This window comes from Mustela putorius, unplaced genomic scaffold (assembly GCF_011764305.1).
Source record: "Mustela putorius furo isolate JIRA1106 unplaced genomic scaffold, ASM1176430v1.1 tig00003858_pilon_pilon_pilon, whole genome shotgun sequence".
Taxonomy (NCBI): Eukaryota; Metazoa; Chordata; class Mammalia; order Carnivora; family Mustelidae; genus Mustela; species Mustela putorius.
In genome coordinates, this window is record NW_025422010.1 from 3,025,427 (window position 1) to 3,050,385 (window position 24,959).

At 48.2% G+C, this 24,959-nt stretch overlaps 1 protein-coding gene across 1 annotated transcript; it reads left to right on the forward strand.

Annotated features, from left to right (window-relative positions):
- Positions 1–62: 62 nt before the first annotated feature.
- Positions 63–23,903, forward strand: YPEL1 (yippee like 1). The gene is made up of 5 exons (XM_045065262.1): positions 63–256; positions 15,658–15,940; positions 18,835–18,878; positions 19,435–19,543; positions 20,672–23,903. The coding sequence occupies exons 2-5, from the start codon at positions 15,824–15,826 to the stop codon at positions 20,759–20,761; spliced, it is 360 nt and encodes a 119-aa protein (XP_044921197.1). The 5' UTR covers positions 63–256; positions 15,658–15,823; the 3' UTR covers positions 20,762–23,903.
- The last annotated feature ends 1,056 nt before the right edge of the window (positions 23,904–24,959 follow it).

The window sequence follows — 24,959 nt, forward strand, 5'->3', positions numbered from 1 at the left end:
CGGGCGGGGGGGTCGCGCTGATTGGCCGACGCCGCGTTCCGAGGCCGTTAACGGCGGCGCGGCGGGGCCGCGGCTCCAAAACAAAGGGCAGGCGGCCCGCGGGGCGGCGGCGGGAGGATGCCTCGCGCCCTGCGGAGGCGCCAACGGCCGCAGCGCGTCCCGGGCCGCGCCGGCGCCGCCTGAGAGCCGAGCCCGCGCTGACCGGGGCCCGGGCCGGATGGGCGCTGCGGGCCGGGGCGCGGACCGCCGAGCGGCCGTGAGTACGGGCGGGCCTGGACACTGTTGCGCGGGCGGCTACTTTGTGGCGACCCGAGGCTCCTGCGACAGCGGGCGGGGCCCGGAGGCACCTGTTGGGCGTCCGGGCCGGCGGGCGGGGCGCGAGCGGGCCGCACCTGTGGATGTTTTTGTTCTGATTGGATTTTTTTGTTATTTGGCTCACTCCGTGTTGGAGCAGACCACAAAGCCTGAGCTTTGATTTTGCCCTCCTTTCTTCCTTCCCTTCCCTGCCTCCTTCCCACTTCAGCCACGAAAAAAATTTACAGAGAGAATGAACTAGATGCCTGCTGGTAATGGGCTTTTCCCTCTTTAACAACAACAAAAAAATGTTGCGACCCGGAGTGAAATGAGGACAAAAGAGGGCCCCTAGGAATGTTTATTAGAAGAGGGGGATGTTTTCGAGTTACCCACAGAAAGATCGTGACTAAAATGAATTGTTCTCTGTATCAGTTCCCTGCTTGTAGCACTAGGATTTTTTTTTTTTTTTAAGCACAGCTTGCAGGAGCCATAGCTTGGGGAACCTGCTCAGTAGGGTCCCCCTCCCCCAGGCCTGCCTCTGATTGACATCTTTGATGTCCAGATAATGTGCTGAGTTCCAGGATGGGGAAAAAAAAAAAGGCTATAATTTCATTTTGCAAAGATAATGGCTTTGGAAGACCTCAGTTTCCCCACCCCCAAGCTTTTTTGTTCAGTTGCATTTCTTCTTCCTCTTTCTGGCCAGAACACACACTTTAACCTGTTGTTTCCTTTGCCAAGAATGTTGTTCTTTCCACCCACCTCCCTCCTAAACTAAGCAAGCCTCAAGAGGAGGCTTACCTCCTCTAGGGAACTCTTCCAGGTGCCTCACCTGAGCAAGCCTGGCTCTCTCCCACACCTGTGCACGCTCCAGCCTCTGCTCCGTTCTAGTAGAAGAGTCCCTGCTCGGTGCCAGGAGCTGTGCTGGATGCTGGGGTGGTTGAGTTTTGTAATTGTGTGCTGATTCCCTCTTACCCCTGGCCCCAGGTTCTTGGGTGACAGTCGTGGTACACTTGAGGAATGCTAATACTGAAGCTCTCCTGGACCCTTATGCTTCCTTCCCTTGCATCTCACAGGGTTAGAGTGTCTTCTCCTTGCAGGAACCTCTCAGGGGTAGGACCAGAGCGAAATCCTGCCCCACCACAGACCTGTAGCGCGGAGTCTGGCTTCTTTTGGGCACTTAAGAAAAAAAATAGCTGAATAATCTTAATTACCAATCTGAGCAATGGCTTTTGCTTTGCTTTGCTTTCTTTCTTTCTTTCTTTTTTTTTTTTTTTAAAGATTTCATCTTTAAGTAATCTCTACACTCAGTGTGGGGCTCCAGCTCACAACCCTGAGATCAAGAGCCACAGTCTGCACTGACTGAGCCATCCAGGAGCCCCTGTAGCCTTTGCTTTTTAAATGAACTTCTTGTTTTGTAATAACTTTAGATTTCTGTGAAAGTTGCAAGGATAGTCCAGATAGCCCTGGTATGCCCCACGCCTAGTGTTCCCCAGTGTTAACGACCCTCTCCTGTCATGGTGCTTTTGCCAACATGAGCAACTGAAATGGAGACATTCTTGTAGTCTAAGTCCAGACATTAAATCTTACCATTTTGAAGCCTTGGAATGTGTAAAGCTCTTTAGATTGGAAGCAGCATTCCTATAAAATCTCTTCCTGATTTTCCTGCCTGTCATCCCTAAGTTTCACAAGAACCTAGTGTCAAGGGACAGAGAGTGGAGAGGGCGAGGGGCTGCCATAGAGTTTGAATGTATCCCTCCGCACCCCCGGGAGACTGAGAAACTAGAATATGAAGAGGCAGTATTCTTAGTTATTCAGTAGCGTATATATCCACTTCGTCCTAGAGAGCTGTTCTGACGTGGGGAACCAATCCTCAGCCACTGGGAGTGCTTGAAATGCTGAGGTCAAGTTGCCAGTAGAATCTGCCTGGGTGGATTTAATGCCAGGAAGATATAAAATTGGCATTTCAAGAAGCTGCTGTGCCAAAGTTGAATAACACAGATTCTGTTAGCCTCAGAGCCCCGACACAAGAAAGGGAGAAAAGCCCTCTGGTTAACTAAGTCCATTTTGCCTATTTATTGCTATCACTTAATTTGTGAGGGCACGGCAGACTGCGTAATGACACCTGTCCTCAACTTGCTGGGTTTTTTATTTTTGCCTTTTCCATGTGTTCTGTTAGAGCTACGTAGTGACTTACCTCTGTTTGTAGAAAATATGAAAACTTTGAAAAAGAAAAAAGCAGCAGCAATGGAAATCTTCCTCTCAAACTCTTCATTTGAGGTTCATTTAGTTTTCCATCTGTAGAAAAGTAGTTAGATCTGCTAATCAGTGAAACCTCTAGGGAGTGGAAATCTTGACATGAGATTTTGGGGGAGGTTGGAGAAAGTTCTGAACAACCAAGACATAGAGGGCTAAGGGTTCTGGAGAGGACAGCAGAGGTTGGATTCAGGAAGGAAGTCCCTGTTCCTTCTGTGATAGAAACCCTCTGAAAAGCTGTCTGCTGGTGAGAGAGAGATGGAAATCCTGGAGCCAACACAGTGTCGTCCCCACCCAGGGAACATCCTCTTAATCTGGCTCCTGAAGAGCCTCAGAACCAGAACCAGGACTCCTGGTGGGGAGATGCGCTTACCATCCCTCTGTCCTGCTGTCCTATAACGATGACACGACCTTTTGTGCGATTGTCTGGACCACCTTGTGAATCGCAATTTACCCACATTTTACAGATAAGGCAACAGCTTGGCTTGCAGTTCCCTGGCCACCAAACACGGGGCACAGTTTGAGCCAAGCTCTGTTGCAGCTTTGTCCCCCCTCACCCCCAGCAGCCTGTCTCTTGCCAAACCTCCCCTCCTGGGTCCCTTGTGCTGTCACCTGGCTTCCCAGTGTTGGCACTCTCACCCCCAAGCACTGGCCCCCTTCGATTGCTTTTTGCATCTCTGGTTTTTCCTTCTCTTGCTCCAACACAGGCCTTCAAATATTTGATTATGTCCTTATCCTGCCGTGTGTCCTGCTTCCATCAGCCTTCTGGGTCCCACCCTTTCAAGTGAGAAGGGCAGTGGTGTGCGTGTAGCTAGCAACTTGGTCTTTCCCCCTGTCAATAGCAAGCAAGCCAGTAAACTCTGCTAGGAAGTGTCCCCAGGCCCTGACTGTGGGGAACTTTGTTACTAGTGGGAGAAATACAAAAGAATGTATTACAGGTTGTTGGAAAAGAAGGGCTCAGTGCAAACACATTAATTATTAGCCTTGCAGGAGACAGTTGGTGGAGGCAGAACCTAAGGCAGGGGGGTGGAGGGGTGAAGCCAGGACCTGGAGGGCAGAGGAGCTAGGCCATGAGGTGTTGAAGTTGCACAAACACCCCTGCCCGGATTCTGGAGAGGCTGTGGGGCTTCATCTGGGGCCAGACAGACAGGTGGTAGGACTGAGGAAATCCTGCTCCTCCCAGTGGGTCCACTGATCACCAAGCCTGCAGTCCCTGAAATGTGTGGAGAAGAGTGTTTCATCCTGTAACGCCAGTGAGAAGGCAGACCACGCGTGTGAAGGGAAGCTGGTTCCACCAAAGGCAAACTGGCCTCCTGCCATTGCCCTTTGACGTGAATCCCTCCAGGCCTTTCCACACCTGTGCTGTGTGTATGTGTGTGTGTGTGTGTGTGTGTGAGAGAGAGAGAGAGAAAGATTGAGAGAGAGAGAGAGTGAGTTTGAGTAGTTGGTACATACCTTCGGTATCAAAAATCTAAAGTCACCGGGATGCCTCGGTGGCTGTTGGTTAAGCGTCTCCTTCGGCTCAGGTCATGATCCCAGGGTCCTGGGATCGAGTCCCACATCAGGCTCCTTGCTCAGTGGGGAGTCTGCTTCTTCCTCTGCCTGCCACTCCCCCTGCTTGTGTGCTCTAATAAATAAATAAAATATTTTTTAAAAAATCTAAATTGTTCAAAAAGCAAATGGTGAAAAGGGAGTCACCTTCCCCGTGCTTCCTAGCCCCCAACTGAGGTCCAGGGGCGTGTGCCCAAGAGCGCTGACAGGTGTTACCAGATGGCTGCAGCACAGCCAGCCCTCGCCAGTGGTGATAGCAACTTCTTAAAAATTTTTGCCCATCTGCTAGGTTGTAAGACCTACCAAACTCCCTTTAATTTGCTTCGATGAATGAAGTTCACATAGGTTCATGTGTCTGCAAGGCACAGCGGTCCAGGGTGTAGACTCTGGCTTTGAATCCACTGCTTTACTAGCTGTGCAACCTTGGCAGGTTGGTTAAGCTCTCTGGGCCCCAGTTTTCATATCTGCACAGTGGGACTCAGGAGAATCCCCACCTCCGAGGGTTGCTGCCAGTTCGTCTGGTTCTTGTGAAGTCTGCTACTTAGAATAGTGTTGGCCTGGATGGGGGGGGGCAGGGGGTGGGGGGGGGTCTCTGCAGAGCCCCCATGTTCCCTTTTCCATGGAAGATGTGGATGTCCCTGCCCGAGCCACTCACCCGGGGTCCCACTTCCACCATGAACTCTGGCTAAATGCTTTGAATGCCTGGTGCCTCCCTTCCTCCTCCTTCCTGGGGGAAGTAGAGGGCTGCGACTGAGCCTGTCACCAGGTAGTGGCAGGGTGGGGAGGTGGTGTGGAGAGTAGGGGGAATGGGAGGCCCAGGGTGTGGGGCCCTCAGGAGCCTCCATGCCATCCCGGAAATGTCAGAGCTGCCTGGCTGGGGCTTTATTTCTCAATGTTTTTGTCTTTCGAAGTGTGGTAACAGCACCATATGGACATGGGCCTGATTCACGTTCTCTTAAAATAATTATGCGTGTTTATTTTAGGAGAGACATTTCTGGAATCCAGAATATTGCTTTTGCTCCAAAAAATTACCCCACAGTAATATCTTCTGTGAGGGTGGGGGGGATGGTTGCTGCCCTCCAAACCCAGGGGAAACATAATGTCCTATAGTAAACGTGATTCACAGGACCCATCGGCCTTTCTATGACTTCACGGAGGCTCCTAACTCGCCAGTAGCTCTATGTTGTAAAAGCCCATTTTGCTCACTGGGTGCCTGAAAATTTGGCCGCGATCTTGTCAGCGCCCCAGCAGATACCCAGTTTAGAAGCCTAGTGGAACCACCACCCAAAATGCTTCTCCGGAACCACAGATCCAGGCCTGGCCGCTGCCCTGCCTGGGCCCCCTCTGCTGGGTGGCGACAGGGGTGGCAGTCAGGACGGGGACGGTGGAGTGTGTATATGTAAGGCACACTCCTGCCTTGGAAGGGTTGGCCGTGAGTGCTGAGCAAGGACAAGGCTCAGTCGAGGTGAAAGGAGACTATGAGGAGGGCGGTTCCAGAGACAGGCCTTCGGGACACTGGCCGCTCCTCAGGCTGAGGTCAGCTGGGGCGAAGGCCATCCTTGGAGGCCTGCAGTGGAAGGACACACAGCTGTGTCATTGAGCAATTCACGATAAACAGAAAAGCCTTGGCGAGTTGCCACTTTGAAAGGTGGTATCCCATACAAAGGGAACTGCATGTGAGCTAAAAATAAGAGGTGTTACCCCCTTTATTATTATGAATAAAAGTGAACTCCCCCTGCCCCTTTTTAAAGTAATCTCTGTACCCAGCATGGGGCTCGAACTCACAACTCTGAGATCAAGAATTACACACACTGCCAACTGAAGCAGCCAGGCACCCTGAAATCCCTTGTTTCAAGGCTGGAGGGAGTTTCTGGGAGTTTCTCCATTCAGTCACAGGGGGCAGCGTTTCTGCCACTAAAGGGGCAGGACTCTTGAGACCTACCAGGCAGCTCGTGAATAGTCTGAGATTCCTGTCTCTTGGCCCCTTTACTGCGAACTTTTATTTTTTTATTTTTATTTTTTAAAAGATTTTATTTATTTATTTGTCAGAGAAAGAGAGTGCGCACAAGCAGGCAAGTGGGAGGCAGAGGGAGAAGCAGGCTCCCCCCGGAGCAAGGAGTCCGATGCAGGACTTGATCCTGGGATCCTGGGATCATGACCTGAGCCGAAGGCAGTGGCTTAATGGACTGAGCCACCCAGGCGTCCCTACCGCATACTTTTAGAGTCTTCATTGAGGGAATCTGAGGAAAGAAGGGACAAAACTGAAGACTCCCTTCAATAAAGGGGAAAGACTCAGGTGAAGGTATGAAACCAGACTCAACATGAGTTCAGTAAGAAGTCAGGTCAGGGGCGCCTGGCTGGCTCAGTTGGTAGAGCGTGGGACTCTCAGTCTCTGGGTTGTGAGTTCAGGTGTAGAGCCTACTTTAAAAAAAAAAAAAAAAATTTTTTTTTTTCTTTCCTTCCTTATGAGTCATCACCAAATTGTGGGGGTGGGGGAGGTTGCATGTGTGGATTGACAATACCTGTGTGGCCCGTGTGGGACATGGGGTGGGAGCTGGGCTGCTGTGGGTGGGATCCATCCGGATTGACCCCCATCCCTATAACCTCAAATATGGGAGGGATGCCAGGATTCCGATTCAGAGTGCCCAGTAGTTTGGGCAACGAATAAAACCCAATAGAATGTATCAGGGCTAATGTGATGGCTTGAAAAGGTTAAAGTTTTGGGAATCCCTGATGGGGAATATCTAATACAATCAGACTTCTTCAGAGGCTCCCTTAATCCTTGCTTGAGAAGACTTTGAGTGGAGAGAGAAACAGAGCTTCATTTTGGAAGACAGATGTGTAGGCGTTCGTGTGTGTCCCTTGTGTGGAACTTTCCTCCACGATATTCTTGCTGGCTGATTTTCTCTGTTGGGAAATGGGACAACCATTAATTTCTGTTTCTGGTATAAAATAGGACCCACCTTTTCCTTTTCCTACAGATGGGTATCCATAACGTCCAGCACCGTTTTAGGAAACTGCTCTCTTGCAGTGAGCTGTGTTACCACTGTCATTGTATCTGGTGTCCTTCTAGGCATAGGTCTGTTTCTAGGTTCTCTTTCGAGTCCCATCAGCCTGTTTTTCTGTCCCCTGCCAGCACTGCTCTGTCCCCCGTGACTGTGGAAAATGGCAGGACGGCTCTCTGTCAGACTCACGTAGCAAACGTGTTTCCATCACGCTCTTCGAGAGCGCCCTCATTGGTTTTGACCTTTGACAGGATGGGGCTCAAGACACACTACACTAAAATATGTCACCATGCATGTTGACTATCTTAAGCTGGAGGGATTTGAGAAAATGACGGAAGGAAGGAGGTCATTCTGACCTCTCCCTTTGCCCTTACTCCCTGACACAGGTCATAAGATCCTCCTGGGAAAGGTGTCCTCCCTGTACGAGGAGGAGGGAAGACCTTCCTATCAGAGACAGAGAATTTGGGGCCAAGAATTCTGCACAACCTTATTAAACCTACCCTTCTTTCTAGTTACTCTTCACCACAGAATACCCCCTTGACGAAAGACCTCTAACTTGTTAGTTCTTCACAAATAAATTGTTTCTTTGTCTAAGTGATAGAAAAGCTTCCTGCTCTGTTGCTATTGGTTCTTCATTCTCTTGTGGAAACATTCCATAAGATCTGTGTGCTTTTTGCCTGCTGATCTTTCTTTGCCAGTTTAATTTCCAGACCCAGTCAGGGACCCTGAGAGGGTTGAGGAAACATTTATCCTCCCCTATAGACACTTTTAGGATAAATTTTAGAATCCAGTCTCGCTGCCTCTCACTGGCTTGCATATGCACATGTACACACACACACACTCAACACATCTTACTGGATTTTGATTTGAATTGCATTTTTTAAAAGATTTTATTTATTTATTTGACAGACAGAAATCACAAGTAGGCAGAGAGACAGGCACAGAGAGAGGAGGAAGCAGGCTCCCTACTGAGCAGAGAGCCCGATGTGGGGCTCTATCCCAGGACCCTGGGATCATGACCTGAGCCAAAGGCAGAGGCTTTAACTCACTGAGCCACAGGTGCCCCGATTTTAATTGCATTGGATTTAAAAACTACTTCTGGGGGTGGGGGGCGTCCCACTGGCTTAGTCAGCAGACAGTGCCACTCTCGGATCTTGAAGTCATGAGTTTGAGCCCCATGTTGAGTGTAGAAATTACTTAAATAAAATTCACCTGTGTCTGGGTGGCTCAGTTGGTTAAGCATCCAACTCCGTTTCAGCTCTGATCATGATCATTTAGGGTCATGGGATCAAGCCTTGTGTTGGGCTCTACCTTCAGCATGTAGTCTGCTTGAGATTCTCCCTCCCCCACAGCCCCTGCCCCTGTGCTCATGCTCTCTCTCTCTCAAATAAAATAAATACAATCTCTAAAAACAAATACAGTTAAAATAATAAAAATAAAAATCACTTTGGGGAGAATTAATATGTTTACAATATCTTCCGGTCCTGATCTTGGTTTATCTCCATTTATTTAGGTACTCCTGATTGTCCCTCAAAAACGTATGCTCTCTCTGTAAAGATGTTTCAGGTCTTTGAATTTATTCTTGTACTGTAACACTGTTGCCTAAGTGTATATTTTTCTATTCTGATCTTTTTTTTTTTTAAGATTTTATTTATTTATTTTTTAAAAGATTTTATTTATTTATTTGAGAGACAGAGATCACAAGTAGGCAGAGAGGCAGGCAGAGAGAGAGAGGAGAAAGCAGGCTCCCTGCTGAGCAGAGAGCCTGATGATGTGGGGCTCGATCCCAGGACCCTGGGATCCTGACCTGAGCCAATAGCACAGGCTTTAACCCACTGAGCCACCCAGGTGCCCCCCCCTTTTTAAAGATTTTATTTATAGATTTTATTTATTTATTTGACAGAGATCACAAGTAGGCAGAGAGGCAGGCAGAGAGAGGGGGGAAGCAGGCTCCCTGACAAGCAGAGAGCCTGATGTGGGGCTTGATCCCAGGACCCTGGGATCATGACCAGAGCTGAAGGCAGAGGCTTTAACCAACTGAGCCACCCAGGCGCCACTCTATTCTGATCTTTGTCTTGTTGCCTTGTCTTGCAGAGCTGGCTGGAACTTGGCGGGGGGGCGGGTAGGGCTGTGTGGAAATGGTGGTGTAGAGGCTCATTCCTGATCTCAAAGAGAAAGTTTTCTAAATCTTACCCGAGAAGCTGATGTTCATTGTGGGTTGTTCCGTTTTTATAGATGTCTCTTAACAGATAAGGAAGTTCCCTTATTTCCTTAGTCTGCGCAGAATGTTGCTAGAATTGTCAATGGATGTTAGGTTTTGTCAAATGCTTTCTCTGCATTATTGAGATAAACAGATGGAGAGAACAATACGTGGTACATTGTATTAACTGTATTTCCTAACGTGAAATGATTTTGAATTTCTGTAATAAAGTCAACCTAATTGTATTTTATTATCCTTTTAAAATAGTATTAGATTCCCTTTGGTAAACTGATTTCGGGGGTTTGCATCTTGGTTCATGAGAAGAAAATTATAGCGAATTTCATTCTTGCGCTACCCTCATCGAGGTTTGGTATCAGGTCAAGCTGCTGGGTCATCCCCATTTCTTTAATGTTTATCACATTGTTCGGGTTTGTTGTTTCTTCCTGAGTCCTATTTTTCAGTTATATTTCTTCTAGGAATTTATCTGTGTGATTTACGTTTTCAGATACATTCAGTTGATCACAACATCCTCTTACCCTATAAATCTCATCCAAAAAAAGTGATATCCCATTTCCATTTCTGCCAGGTTATTACTTCTATCCGATCTCTCCCTCCCACCTCTTGCCCCAAATCAGTGGAACAGAGCTTTCTCAGTTTTATCTGCCTTTTCCAAGAACAAACTTTTTGCTTCGTTGATCCTCTCTTGCATGTTTTCCTTGCCTGTTACATTACATTTTTTCCTGTTTATTTCCTTCCCTATATTTTCTTTGTGTTCTCTGTTGCTTTTTTTTTTTAAGATTTTATTTATTTATTTGACAGAAAGACAGCAAGAGAGGGAACACAAGCAGGGGGAGTGGGAGAGGGAGAAGCAGGCTTCCCATCAAGCAGGGAGCCTGATGCGGGACTCGATCCCGGGACCCCGGGGTCATGACCTGAGGCGAAGGCAGACGCTTAACTGACTGAGCCACCCAGACACTCCTCTCTGTTACTTTTTTAACTTCTATTTTTAAGAATATATATTTTAAAAGATTTATTTATTTATTTGACAGAGAATGACTGTGAGAGAGGGAACACAAGCAGGGTGCAGAGAGAGAGGGAGAAGCAGACTTTCCGCTGAGCAGGGAGCCCAGTGTGGGGCTCGATCCCAGGACCTGGCATCATGACCTGAGCCAAAAGCAGACGCTTAACAACTGAGCCACCCAGGCGCCCCTACTTTTTTTTTTTTTTTAACTTTTAAAGATGGGTGTTTACTGTTGGTGAGAATGCAAGCCGATGCAGCCACTCTGGAAACAGTACGGAGGTTCCTCAAAAAGTTGTAAATAGAGCTACCCTATGACCCAGCAATCACACTACTGGGTATTTACCCCAAAGATACAGATGTAGTTATCCAAAGGGACACGTGCACCCCAATGTTTATATCAGCAACATCCACAACAGCCAAACTATGGAAAGAGCCTAGATGTCCATGGACAGATGAATGGGTAAAGAAGATGTGGTCTGTGTGTGTGTATACATGCACACAATGGAATACTACTCAGCCATCACAAAAAAACAGAAATATTCCCATTTGCAATGATGTGGATAGAACTAAAGGGTATTATGCTAAGCGAAATAAGTCGGAGAAAGACAAATATGGTATGATCTCACTCATGTGGAATTTAATAAACAAAACAGGGATGCCTGGGTAGTTCAGTCAGTTAAGCATCTGCCTTCGGCTTGGGTCATGATCCCAGGGTCCTGGGATCGAGCCCCACAGTGGGCTCCCTGCTCCACAGGAAGCCTGCTTCTCCCTTTCCCACTCCCCCTGCTTGTACACCCTCCCTCTGTCTCTCTCCCTCTGTCAAATAAATAAATTTTTTTTCTTTTTTTTAAAAAAGGAAGGAAGGAAAACAGAGGATCAGAGGGGAAGAGAGGAAAAGAAAATCAGATGAAATCAGAGAGGGAGTGCTCGCTTCGGCAGCACATATACTAAAATTGAAATCAGAGAGGGAGCCAAACCTTAAGAGACTCTTAAAATCATCAGAAACAAACTGAGGGCTGCTGGAGGGGAGATGGGTGAGGGGAGGGGGTAACTGGGTGATGGGCATTACGAAGGGCACGTGATGTAATGAACACTGGTGTTACATAAGACTGATGAATCACTGAACTCTACCTCTGAAACTAATAATACACTATATGCTAATTAATTGAATTTAGATTCTAAAAAATTCTCTGAGGGAAAAAAAGTCAACCTTTAAAAAAAAAACCCGTCACAGCAAGATTCCCTGTGTTGCCTTTTGACATCCACACCCACTTCAGCCCCCTCTTAACCCCCAGCATCCTCTAGTCAGTTCCCCATTTCCATGATTTTGTCACTTCGAGAATATTCTACAAATGGAATAATACAGTATGTCACCTTTGGGGGGCTGCCTTTTTCTTTTTTTTACTTAGCATAATCCTCTGAAGATTCCTTCAGGTCGTTGGGCTTCCTGCTCAGCAGGGAGCCTGCATTTCCCTCTCCTTTTCCCTCACCTCAGCTTAGGCTCGCTCTCAAATAAATAAGTAAAATCTTAAAAAAAAAGGGGGGGGGTGTTTAGCTCATCATTTCAACCTATCCTATTTTCTAGTCTACATCCTGTAAGATTATACATTTCCCTTTAAGTACTAGAAAGTAGTTATTTTATTATTGTTTAATAATATTAATAAAAAGATCTTTTAATTTCCATTCTTAGACCCATGAGTATATAGAAATACCTTCCTTTCTCTCCTCAGATTATACTTTTTTAATGCGAGAGAATAATTGACACACAATATCCTATTAGTTTTAACTATATATAATATTGATTGGGTATTTTTATATATTATGAAATGATCTCCACCATAAATCTAGTGTCCCCTGTCCCCATACAAAGTCATTAAAAAGTTACCATATTCTCTATGCTGTACATTATATCCCCATGACTTCTTTATTTTGTGACTGGAAGTTCATACCCTTTAATCCCCTTCACCTACTTTGCCCACCCTGTCCCCTCTGGTAACCCACCATTTGTTCTCTGTATCTTTGAATCTCTTTCTTTCTTTCTTTTTATTTATAAGATTTTTATTTATTTATTTGACAGAGAGAGATCACAAGTAGGCAGAGAGGCAGGCAGAGAGAGAGGAGGAAGCAGGCTCCCTGCCAAGCAGAGAGCCCGATGCGGGGCTCGATCTCAGGACCCTGAGATCATGACCTGAGCTGAAGGCAGAGGCTTAACCCACTGGTGCCATCCAGGCACCCCCAGAGACTTTTCTTGTTAGGTTTTCTTATTGATTTCTAACTTAAGTGTATTGTGGTCAGAGAATATACTGTGTTTTAAGTTTGAGACTTGTAGGGTGGGCTTTTGTAAATGTTTACATGCTGTGCATGAATGTGGGTTCTGCAGTTCTTACAGTTTTCTCCATGTCTTTTAGGTCCAATTTGTTCATCACATTTTGCATATCCTCTCTGCCCATAATCATTTGTGTTTGTTCTATCAGTCACTGAAAGGCATAGTAAAAGAGAAATGTATTTATACTATATATGCTATGTTTCAAGTATAATATAAATATGTAATAATTATACCATATTTACACACTATAATCAGTGTTCCTATTCTTTTTTTTTTTTTAAACAGTTTTATGCCCTGTGTGGGGCTTAAACTCACAATCCTGAGATCAAAAGTCACATGCTCAATGACTGAGCCAGCCAAGCACGCCCAGTAATCCTATTCTGAGTGAAGATTTATTTCTTACTCCTTGCAGTTGTGTCAGTGTTTGATTTATATATTTTGAGGCTATGTTATTAAGTGATAAGGTTTACACTTGCTATTTTTCTTCCTGCTATTTTTATCATTATGAAGTAACCCATTTTTCTATCTAGCAAAAGTCTTCCCTTAAATATTTATTTAAGGGAAGTGCTAATGTATTAATATTTTTTCATTTGAGTATCTACTTTTTCGGTCCTTTAGCCACCTTTTTTTTTTTTAGATTTTTTTTAAAAAAATTTTTATTTATTTATTTGACAGACAGAGATCACAAGTAGGCAGAGAGGCAGGCAGAGAGAGAGGAGGAAGGAGGCTCCCTGCTGAGCAGAGAGCCCGATGCGGGACTCGATCCCAGGACCCTGAGATCATGACCTGAGCCGAAGGCAGTGGCTTTAACCCACTGAGCCACCCAGGCGCCCTTTTAGCCACCTTTTTTTAAAATAATTTCTACACCCAACATGGGTCTCAAACCCACAACCCCAACATCGAGTACTGCCCTACCAACTGAGCCAGCCAGATGCCCAATCCTTTTACTACTTAAATTTCTTTATTGTGAATCACATATATATAATACATAAGACAAATCTATTGCCAGCAAATAATTATAAGCCCTATGTCTGTGTTGCCACCACCCAGGTTTCTAGCCTTATCTTTTAGCCACTCTGTGTCCTTACTTTGAGGTATGTCTCTTGTAAATTAAGTCTAGGTGAGTTGTTACTCACGACTTCAAGATCAAGAGATGCATGTTCCCTCAGCTGGGCCACCCACTTTCTTGCGTCTTTTTAGACTGACATTTTATCATTCACTGATACGCCCCTTTGTAGGTTTGGAATTATACAGTTAGGTTTTGTTGTTCTAGAAATGTAATCAAAATAACATTTATCCTTACTTTCCCAGAATCTGAAGCTTAACCAATACTTATAGCTACTTTTTTGAATAATACAAGGACTCTAGAAAGTTTTCATCAGAGCTCTCACCCTGAGTTACTGTGCTCTTGTATTATGGTGATATATTTTCTTTTTCTTTTATATTTTTAGGGGAGAACTGGGGGGGAGAGAATCTTAAGCAGACTCCATGCCCAGCGCGGAGCCTGAGACAAGTCTTACGACCCTGAGACCATGACCTGAGCAGAAATCAAGAGTCTGACACTTAACTGACTGAGCCACCCAAGCGCCCCACACAGTCCTATTTCTTCAAAGCTCTACAAGATACTGCTGTTCTGTTTACCCACGGACTTACCATCTTCTTCATTCCCATTCTTTTTTTTAGACTCTCACGTTTAGTGCTGTTTTTCTTTTGTCTGAAGCACATCCTTGCGCTTCCTCTAATGATACTTTGCTGAAGTTAAACTTTTTAGTTGTCTGAAAACATCATTCCGGAATTCTTGAAAGATATTTTCACTGGATGTAGAATTCTGGAATAGCCATCATTGTCTTTCAGGACCTTAAAGGTACCTTTCCTGACTGCCTTCTGGGTTCTGTTGTTCTACTTAGGAAATTGTTCTGTTGCAAGGTAATTTTCCATCCCCTTCTGGATACTTCTAATACTTTTATTTCTCTTTCTTTGGTGTTCTACAGGTGCTCTGCCCCATTTTCCTTCTCACTTTACCATCCATCAGTCTGAATATGTGTCTGGGCCTTCCCCGTCATTTGCAGGCAGTCAAGCCCCATTGATGTTGTGAATGCTTTCCCCTGTGGTTTCATCTAACTGTTTATAGTTTCCATTCTTACACTGATTTATTTTTTAATAGTTAGGGTTTTTTGTGTGTTTGTTTTTTTATTTTAATTTTTTTTTAATTTTTATTTATTTGACAAAGAGAGAGCCAGAGCAGGAACAACACAAGCAGGGGGAGCTGCAGAGGGAAAAGCAGGCTTCCTGCCAAGCAGGGAGCCCAATGCGACGCTTGATCCTGGGACCCTGGGATTATGACCTGAGCTGATCGCAGATGCCCAACCGACTGAACCACCCAGGCACCCCTCATTCTTACATTTAGGTCTTGGATCCAGTTTGAGTTATTTTTTGCATATGGTGTTAAATAAGGGTCCAGCCTCATTTTTGTTTTGCATGTGGATATCCAGTTCCTAGCGCCGTTTGTTGAAAAGACTGCCCTTTCCCCATTGAATCATCTCGGTGCCCTTGTTGAAAATCAGTTGAGCATATAAAGGGTTTGTTTCTGGATTGATATGTAACTTCTTCACGATTAATTAAACTGGATCCCTCTTGCGTATTCATAAATGTCACGGTGCTTTGAGTCATTAATTCCAGGATTTGGAACAAGATGTGTGCCATCCTGCTGCTGGGCTCACTCAGACGGGAGGCTTGTTGGCTGCTTTTTCCTTTATGTTTCCAGAAGTCACACACAGCCTAAAATGCACTAAATCAGATGTTTTTCTCAAGTGATCTGGATGTAAAAGTAGTTCACTCGCCACTTCCAATGGCATCTAGAATGAAACCGTGACAAATAGTAAAGAATTCGATCTTCTGGGTCTGCCTCTCCCCACCCTGTTCCTGGGAACACACAATTCCCAGGCATCCCTCCTCGAAGTCTCTTGTCCCCTCCATAACCCTGTGCTTTGTCATGGTTGGTTGACAGGTTGTGACGCTTTTCTCTCGTCCCAACTGTGTGGACAGTGCCACACGCCCTCTGAACGACGACGGCCCTTGCGTGCATCTTCCGCTGTTTCTCTTGTCAGAGGGCCCAGCAGAGCCGCCGGCCGTCCAGTGCCAGCCCTGAGCTGAGCGAGGAGCGCCCAGCCGAGATGGTGAAGATGACAAAATCCAAAACGTTCCAAGCTTATTTGCCAAACTGTCACCGAACCTACAGCTGTGTCCACTGCAGAGCCCACCTGGCCAACCACGATGAGCTGATCTCCAAGGCAAGTGGTTGGTGTCCAGGGAGCGATGGGCCCCCGGTCACTGTGATTGTACCTCCCTACCAGATGGACATTTGACCACATGTGAATTCCGGGGTTGGTGGCGTCCTAGTAGTCTAGGGCCTTCTGAACAGCACTGATGAATGTTTTGTGCGTGATTGAGTGTGACTGACTGCTATCTTATTATCTCGGTATGACTGTGATCTTGGTGTGCCATTGGGCATAGTGTTGGCACAGGGGGTGGATGCTGGAGGGCTAGGCAGCTGGGACAGAAAATCACAGAAAGCAAGATGAGTAGGTTATTTGTCAGAGCAATAGAGTTCACATAAGACCAAGAAACACTGAAGGAGCAAAGGAAGTCTAGAAGATCTGTGGAAAGAGTCCAATAATGAGGAAATTAAATGTTAACTCGGAATACTTAAGAAGAAAACAGGGTATCGTGGGGGGATGGGAAAAATTGGATCTTTTAGAAAAATACCCATGAGGGAAGCTGTGAAGAGGGCTATCTTTGTCATTAGTCAGTGATGCCCCGGCCTGAGGGAGCCGTTCCTTGATGCAGGCGGGTCTCGTGAGAAGGCTCTGGTTTTATCTGTGGGCCACCCCCGGCACCCCACCTGTTCCCAGGAAGTTTTATTGGGCCACAGCCACATTTGTGTGCTTCCACAGCACCAGTGGCTGCTGTCGGGCTGGCCAGAGCACCAGCATCCTTACCGCAGAGGCCTCGCAGCCCCCAGGGCTGAAAACATTTCTCAGCTGGCCCTCGTTTATGGAAGTTCGCAGACCTCCTGCTCTAGTCTGACTTCTGTCTCACGCCCACCCACAAATCTTGCCACATCATGGATCCAAGCCCTGTTTAAAAAATAAGGATTTGTGGGCCGCCTCAGTGGGTGAGAGGGTTATGCATCTGCCTTTGACTCAGGTCATGATCCCAGGGTCCTGGGATCGAGCCCCGAATCAGGCTCTCTGCTCAGCGGGGAGCCTGCTTCCCCCCCCTCTCTGCCTGCCTCTCTGCCTACTGGTGACCTCTGTCAAATAAATAAATAATCTTAAAAAATTTTTTTTTAAAAATAAGGATTTATAGGGGTGCGGGCGGAGAATTTGAAGAGCAGGCAAGAGAATTAGGAAAATCCGTCTACAGAACTGAAGGCTAATACGGATGTGAGGAGAAGCCCATAACAGGATTATTTCTTAAACTGGACATAAAGTAATATTCTTAATTCTGGAAAGCCCCTGGAAAGGAAAACTCTTAAAAAGTGTTTTTCTTTTTCTTTTTTTTTTTAAGTCTGAAAGCTGTATGTTTAGATCAAAACCCACTAGCCTCAGGCCAGGGTATGCGGCAGTAACAAAGGGCCCCCAGTGGCCCCTTAGTGGCTAGCATGAGGGTCTCTGTGCTGCTCCAGTGGATGTGTGTCCCTGGTCAGCAGGGGCAGCTGCCGTCTGTGCCCGTGCAAGGGACCGCAGGAACCAGCACAGTGCGGTGTCGTGTGCACGGGAGGCCGGGACGGATCTGCTTTCCCCTCCTCACCCCTGACTCCATTCCTTCTGCTTGTCTCTGTTAGTTGTGTGGCATATGTGGTCTCTTTCTGGCCTATAAGATCATGGTTTTCCCTTTATCTTTTAAGATTTTATTTTTTCAAGAGTGTGTGAGAGAGTGGGCGAGCACAAGGAGGGGAAGGGGCAGAGGGAGAGAGAGAAGCAGGCTTCCCACCAAGCGGGGAGCCCGATGTGGGACTTGATCCCAGGACCTCTGGATCGTGACCTGAGCCGAAGGCAGACATTTGATTGACTGAGCCACTCTGGTGCCCTGTGGTTTTCCCCTTAATTGAAGGGCCCCCACAACACGGCACAGCACAGCGTGTCATGGCCAGCTCTCCTTCACTTCCCAGTGTGACTCTCTCACCACACACGCTCGTGCCCAGTTGCTTCCGTCCCCTTCTTAATGTCTGCATGTGTCCTGGATGTGAGTGCTTTCGTTTGCTCACTGTGTGGGTACCCACGTGTGCCATGCTTTTGCAATTGCAAATACTTACCAGTAACCAATCTTGTCACACATTTCCCTGTGTGCTCCGGTTGGTTTGTCTTGACAGTGAATCCTTAGGAGTGGAGTGGCTGGTCACACAGCGTGTGCTTCTTCCATTTACAGATCCTGTCCCCCTCTGCTCCAGTCAACATTCCTCACAGTCTTTTTTGAATTTGTGCTGAGGTGGTAGGCAAAAAAACCTCAAACAAACCCCAAAACAGAAACAAACTAAAAAAGCACTCAAAGAAGTTCTCTTCATTTGGTTATTTTTGAGGTCCCTGTGTTCTGCTCGGTCATTTGGACCTGGCACCAAAGCAGACGAGCCCCCCGTCTGTCTACGAGGGAACTCATATTCCCTCTTGTTGCTGAGAGTGCAGGGTGCGGGCGCTAAGTCTGGAACTGACCCAGCGGTGCCCCATCCTGCCTCCATTATCATCCCAGACTCCGTGGGTATGCTACAGGCTGCTCCTTGGCTTAAAGCACTTTCCTGGGGGAGATGTCATCGGAACGTCCCTTCGTCCAAGGAAGGCGTCATCTTGGGATGGGGTTTTGCTTTCAGTTTCAATGGCAAAGCATGGGAATGTCCCCTCCCCCTACTGTCTGACTGACGGGAGCTAGTCCAGCAGAGAGAATCAAGACACTGAGCGGCCCTTCTGGGGCTCTAGGAGCGCTTTGACTTCTGGGTCCTCTGTGGGTCTGGGGTCCTGTAGGCCTGTGGTCAGCGCTCCCCTGAGTGCTGCTCGAAATGCCCTACAAGGTGGCCCTTCCACCCACGTTGAAGTCCGTGACCTGAAACAGTCTCTCCATCTTCATCCCTAAATGCCAGACTTTTCCTCTTACCGCAGTACATCTGTTAAAATTTTTTTCTTCTTTGCAGTCTTTTCAGGGAAGTCAGGGACGAGCCTACCTCTTCAATTCTGTGTGAGTACTGCCATTGGCCTTGTGGACATGGCTGTGTCCATGGTCCGATTACATTCAGTGCTCCTGTCCATCCATGCACAATGGTCACATAAAGCTGGACTGCAGAATTCCTTGATGAGCCAGAATGATCCAGCGGTTTTGGTTTTGGTTTTTAAGATCTTATTTGTTTGAGAGAGCACGAGCCGGGGGGGGGGGGGCAGGGGCAGAGGGGGCGGGGAAGCAGGCTCAGGAACCGGGAATCATGACTGAGCCACCCAGGTGCCCCTAGAATGACCCAGTGTTTTGATAGCTTAAAGAATTCTGCTCTCTTTAGTGGGAGAGTTTGCGGGAAGGGTGTGCTCTTACCTGAGACCTAGCTCCCACATGAGGCATGGTCTGTGACCCATTTGTGGTGGGTTTGATTTTTGACGGTGCTCCGTGCAGGATGGTGGTCATGGCCCCCACAGCCCATCCCATCTTGGGATTCTGGAGAAATAAGTTGATCCTTCCCCCAAGGGTGGTGGTGGGCGGGGCGGGGCCTCTGGTCTTCAGCACAGTCCCACCTGCTCCCCTGCAGGGTCAACGTGGGCTGTGGTCCAGCGGAGGAGAGGGTCCTTCTTACTGGGCTGCACGCGGTCGCAGACATCTACTGTGAAAACTGCAAAACCACGCTGGGGTGGAAATATGTGAGTACCTGTGCACTCCGGGCCCACGGAGCCCGCGCCAACTCACCGCGGTTCCGAAACACGTGTTAGTCAGGAGCAAAATTTGCAAAGGAGTAAGACCTCCTGCCTGAAGTGTCCCTTGTTCTCGTCGTAGAGTGTCTTTCTAGCCGATTGAACGTGGAGGTCCTCACATGGTCTTACCCACGCTCCCCTGACTCCCGGAGGTGGGACGTGGGTAACAGCCATGCTGGTTGGTGGGCATGTGGCCCTGCCCTCCGAGGGTCCTCTGGCAGGAGGCGAGCGGCCCACCTATGCAGGAGACACTCCCTGGTGGCTGAGGCGGCCCCCAGCAAGGCCTGGCCTCACCGGCCCACCTGGGGCTTGGCCCACAGGCAGCTTCTGCCCGCCCAACCCCCCCCCCACACTCCCTGATGCCATTGTGCCCCACCCCTCCTGTTGACTCCCAAGTCTGTCTCCTGTGCCCCCGACCAGCGCCAGCCGTGGCACCTGAGAGGTGCGTCTGGGTGTGGCTGGTGCCTGCCTGTTGTCCGCTACAGCCATTCTGGTCATCTTGGTCAGGGATGCCTGTGCTTCCTCTTTCTGGAATGCCTGACTTCCTGTCCTCCACATGCCTCAACACACATGAGGAGACACAATCCCCGGCGTGGAGATGGGCTCCAAGAGGCCTGTATGTGCACGCACATACACCCTGCCAAACCCCATTCCATTTCTACCTTCACTGCCCAGCCACGGGCCTTCTCTCTCCCTCCAGCATCTTAAATGACCCCCCGGTGCTAGCTATAGTGGCCTCCACTGGCCTTTTACCTGCAGTCCTTGCAAGCAGGATCTCACTCCCCTCCCCTCCCCCCCGGATTGTCTTACTCATGGTAGATGCTCAGGGACAAACTTGAATTACCCTTTCCCTGTGAAATGGATCTGTAAGGTTAAGGACAAGTAGAGGTGGGCTGCCCTTCCGTGCCCAGGCTCATCACAGAGACAGACCCCTCCCCTGGCCCTGGTCTGTGGAACAAGGGACACCTGGGGAGATTTGACCCCATATGCTTGTTTTCTTTGCCAAGAGTGTAATGAAGTTGAAAAGTGAAGTTGATTCTGTCCTGAAACCTTTCTACTTTTCTTCTTTTTTTCAAGGAACATGCCTTTGAAAGCAGTCAGAAATATAAGGAAGGAAAATTTATTATTGAGCTTGCCCACATGATCAAAGACAATGGTTGGGAGTAAAGTGAAAACTTCGTTCTCTTCTGAATACTAGTTTGTGGAAGAGACTGTGAGTGTAACGGAGACATAGGAGCACCCTGGACGGCCGGATTTCTTGAACTTGAACCTTGCGGCGGGTGGGCCTTTCCCGGCTGTTCCAGTGGTAAGGTGTCCCTCCAGCCTCTGTCCTGTTCACGTACATGGCTGTTTCTGAAATGTTTCAGTGACCTTTTTCCCAACTTCTCAAGTTCTAGAGACAGAATTAACCAATTGATGACTTCCCTATCTAGTTAATACCTTCTTTTAAGCTATGCCTTTACGATAGAGTTTGGCTGTGCTCTTTCATGTTTGATAAAAAACAAACAAACAAAAAAACAAATTTCTGCAGACCACAGGGTTAGGGAGCTTTTCAGAGAGCGAGTTCACACCGCTCTTTTTGAGTAAGGATACTGTAGGCCACTTTTTCTCCTAACTCCTGAAACTACAGATGAGTTATTCCTTTTGCAGATGAGCTGTTAAGGCATAGTGCTCATTTAGGAATCTTCCAGAAACAGTCAACAAATCTGTACACCAAGGGGCCTTTTTTTTTTTTTTTTTTTTTTGAAGGCTTGCTCAGAACTAGAAGATACCACTGATTACATTTTAGACAAGCTATAAATAGAGAAATCTGTCTAATGGAACATCTTGTTTATTTAAGCCAACGCTTCTTTATCTAGAAAGCAAGCATTAGCAAAGGCTGTTCCAAGGGGCCGCAGGTGCACCTGTGCAGAGGCCACGGTCCGGCAGGGTGCTGGAAGTGGAGCTTCTGTGTCAGTCGCTGACAGGGTGGTCTGCGCAGTGAGGGATGAACTCACTGGACGGAATCAAAATGGATTTCCTTTTCTGTTCTGATGTACTTGAAGAAAAAGAAATACTTTTGCATATGGAAGAGGCCAGAACTAGCTGGATGAACTTCCAAAGTTGAGATTTGGGAGATCATTTTAAAATTTTTTTAGGAAAGGTTAAAGTTTCAAAACAGATTTAAACTTCGTAAATGAATATGGGTCTCCCGTGCCCCACTGGTTCTGCCCCTTGAGGTGACACAGAAGGGACCTGGATGGTCGTCTACACCTTGTGTCTCAGCAATGTATTTTAAGTTCCGATCCACCAGCGCCTCCGCAGGGAGACAGCACTACGCAAGGTTCTGGCCAGTTTTCAGAGAATGAAGGCCAAAAGCCATTCCCAAATCGGTTTTGGTTTTCAAGTTTCCGACCTGACTCCAGCTGCCTGGCCCGGCCTGCTGCTCCAGGAGTCTGGCAGGACCTTGGGTGTAGCATGGCATGAAACTCCTGCGACCTCACTGCCGAGGGGCAGGAAAAGGGCCCAGCGAGGCAGGGAGAGAGAAGGGCAGCGTACCCAGACGTTTCTCAGCCCGGCCGGTGGCTCTGAAACCACTGCAGCAAAGGTCAGCCCAGGGGCGAGTGTGAGCTGGCCAGGAAGGGCGAGAGAACGGCTTTCCAGTCCTGTGGGAGGTCCCGGCCCTCCCCGGAGCCCAGAGCCTATGACCAGGCACTGGGCTCCCCTGACTGGTTCTGGCACAGCTACTCACCCAGAGCTTCCCTTTTGGCACCGTCTCTCTGGCTAAAAGCGAAGCCTTAGAACGTGGGGAGATGCAGCGCCCCACCCTGGGACGGGCGCCCAGGTTAGTGTCCGCGCATATCCCAGCGTCAAGGGCAGGTCTCTGTACAGCTGTGTGGGCCTCTGCGCGTGCAGGTACTCCAGCAGGCTGTTGCTTCCCCAAGCTGGCGTCCCCCGCAGTTTAGGTTGTCCCAGCACAGTCCCCATGTGTATAAGTTCACGTTCAGCTGTACAGCCTTCAGGCGCCCCGGGGGCCTAGGCCTGCATGCGTGGCGCACTCGCTGCCAGGCTCCGAAACCCGAAGACGCTTCACCCTCGAACTGGCACAGGCAGCGAGGACATCTGCGGCTTCGGACCTCAGTGGCCGCTTTGGTGGCTGGCAAGGCCCTTTAATTTGAGGAGTGAGCGCTCCTCATTGAAAACTTCGCCTAAACTGACATTTCCCTCCTTGCCGTGGTTCCTCAGCAAGCCTCCATGCTGCGCCCGAGGCCCCGAGAGGATGAGGGCTGGGGGGCGGGTCCTCGGGGCACCGAGGGTCGGGCTCCTGAGTGTTTCCCCACAAGCTCTTCGTTTAAACTGAAGAATCTTCTCAAATTCTTCTGACCGAGTTTTGTATATACTAAACTATATTTAAAGCTTTTATATGTTTTGGGCAAGTTTACTGCTCCTTGGATTTGAGCACTTTGGTTTTTGTATTGTCTTTTGTGATGGCATTGAAACATTTTTACTAGTGGTCTTAGGCTTTTTTTTTTGGTAATTAATACCAACGAAAAACTCTTTACCACTTTTATTTGATGGTCTTCTGAAAAATCCAAGCTCCTTTCAAAACCAAATGAACAGACCGTGAGCTGGCTTCAGGGGAAGGACATTCGGGAGACCACACACAACCAGACGTGCTGGTGAAGTGTGGGAATGTCCCACCCTCTTAAATTCTGAGACACTAAGTATCATCCTGCAACTTTTATTTAAATTATTTAAAGTATTTGTTTCCTTAAAGAATGGGAGATGATGCCAGGACCAGAAATGCATTGAACTTCAACCATGTTGCATTCTCTGGCATGGCTCGTCTGCTTTATCAGTGTGGTTTCATTTTGTTGCTGTTTTATATATACATATATATAGTATTTTTGTACCTTAATGCTTATTCTTGATGGCATCTGTCAGATATTAGGCGAGATCAGACATGGGAATTTTTCCAAAAGCCCTTTTAATTTACCTGAGGACCTCACCAGGTACTTACAAAATCCAAGCGGTTTTACTATTTAGAAAATTAATTTAAAAGTTCCAAAACGACCTACAGAAATGTAAACCCTCCTTTGTCAAAGGCTTTTGGGTGGGCCTGCAGCCAAGGGTGGGCTGGCCATGCTTTGGGCCAGGTGGGTGTGGTCACTGGGTGCAGCTGAAGGACATACAGATGGACAGCAGCCAGAAGGTTTGCCCCTTGGAACAGGACTGCCAAGCTCACGTGCACAAGCCTCCTTCAGCCTCTGCGTCCAGCCCTCTGTCCTCTGTGTCTCTGTGAGGTTGAAAAATAAAGCTTCCACTGTCAGATGTGTCCTTTCTGGTAGCACCTCCTGTCTCAGGCGCCATGCCCCAGTGCTGAGGGGCCCTGGGTTCCCGTTGGGAGCTTTGCATCTCTGAGCTCCTCCTGTGGCTGCTCCGGTCCTGTGTGGTGGCGTGCAGCCTGCCGTGTCCTAGAGCAGGGTGCCACCAGGCTCCCCACCAGGCAAGTCTGGAGTGTACACGCAGCCCAAGAAAGCTTCACTTGAGCTCCCCATCCCCAAACTCAGAAGGCTGAGGAGCCCGGGGGCCCTCTGGAACCTTCCCTCTCCAGGGCCACCTCCTCACCCATCCACCCGCACCCTGAGTCACCAAGAGCTATTCAGAGGTCTGCAAGTGTGTTCACACGGCTGTCCCTAATGCAGCCCTCTCCTGGGCGAACCAGGTTCCTGGAGGCATTCTGGGCACAAACAGCAACTCCCTGATGTTTCGGTGTAGCTGGGAGGGATGGTGGGGAGGTCAGGGAGAAGGGTGACGAGGGCCTGGCCCCAGGTGCAGAGGGCTGAGCAGGTGCTCTCTAGAATCCCGGTCCCTGGCTACAGTCACAGGCAGAGGACTGCGGAGGGACAGGGTGCGTGGGGAGCACAGACTTTGTTCACATACAGGACGGCCAGTGACTGGTGTGAAACGAGGACGATGGCCGGACAAGCTCTGGGAAGGGGCCCAGACGGCACCTGGAGGATGTGTGCAAGAGGCTTGAACAGAGGCAGGCTAGAGAGCAGGCTTGGGTCTGGGGTTCAATATCAGAGGTGGAAAGAGGGGAGCCCTGGGGTGCCTGGGTGGCTCAGTGGGTTAAGCCTCTGCCTTTGGCTCAGGTCATGGTATCAGGGTCCTGGGATCGAGCCCCACATCGGGCTCTCTGCTTAGCAGGGAGCCTGCATCCCCCTCTCTGCTGCTCTGCCTACTTGTGATCTCTGTCAAATAAAATCTTTGAAAAAAAGGGGGGGCACCCAGGTACATTTGGAAGCTGCTATTGACACTGATGGATCTGAGGTTTGGGTAAGGGAAAGAACCACCAAGGACAGAGCGTTAAGTGAGGTTTGCA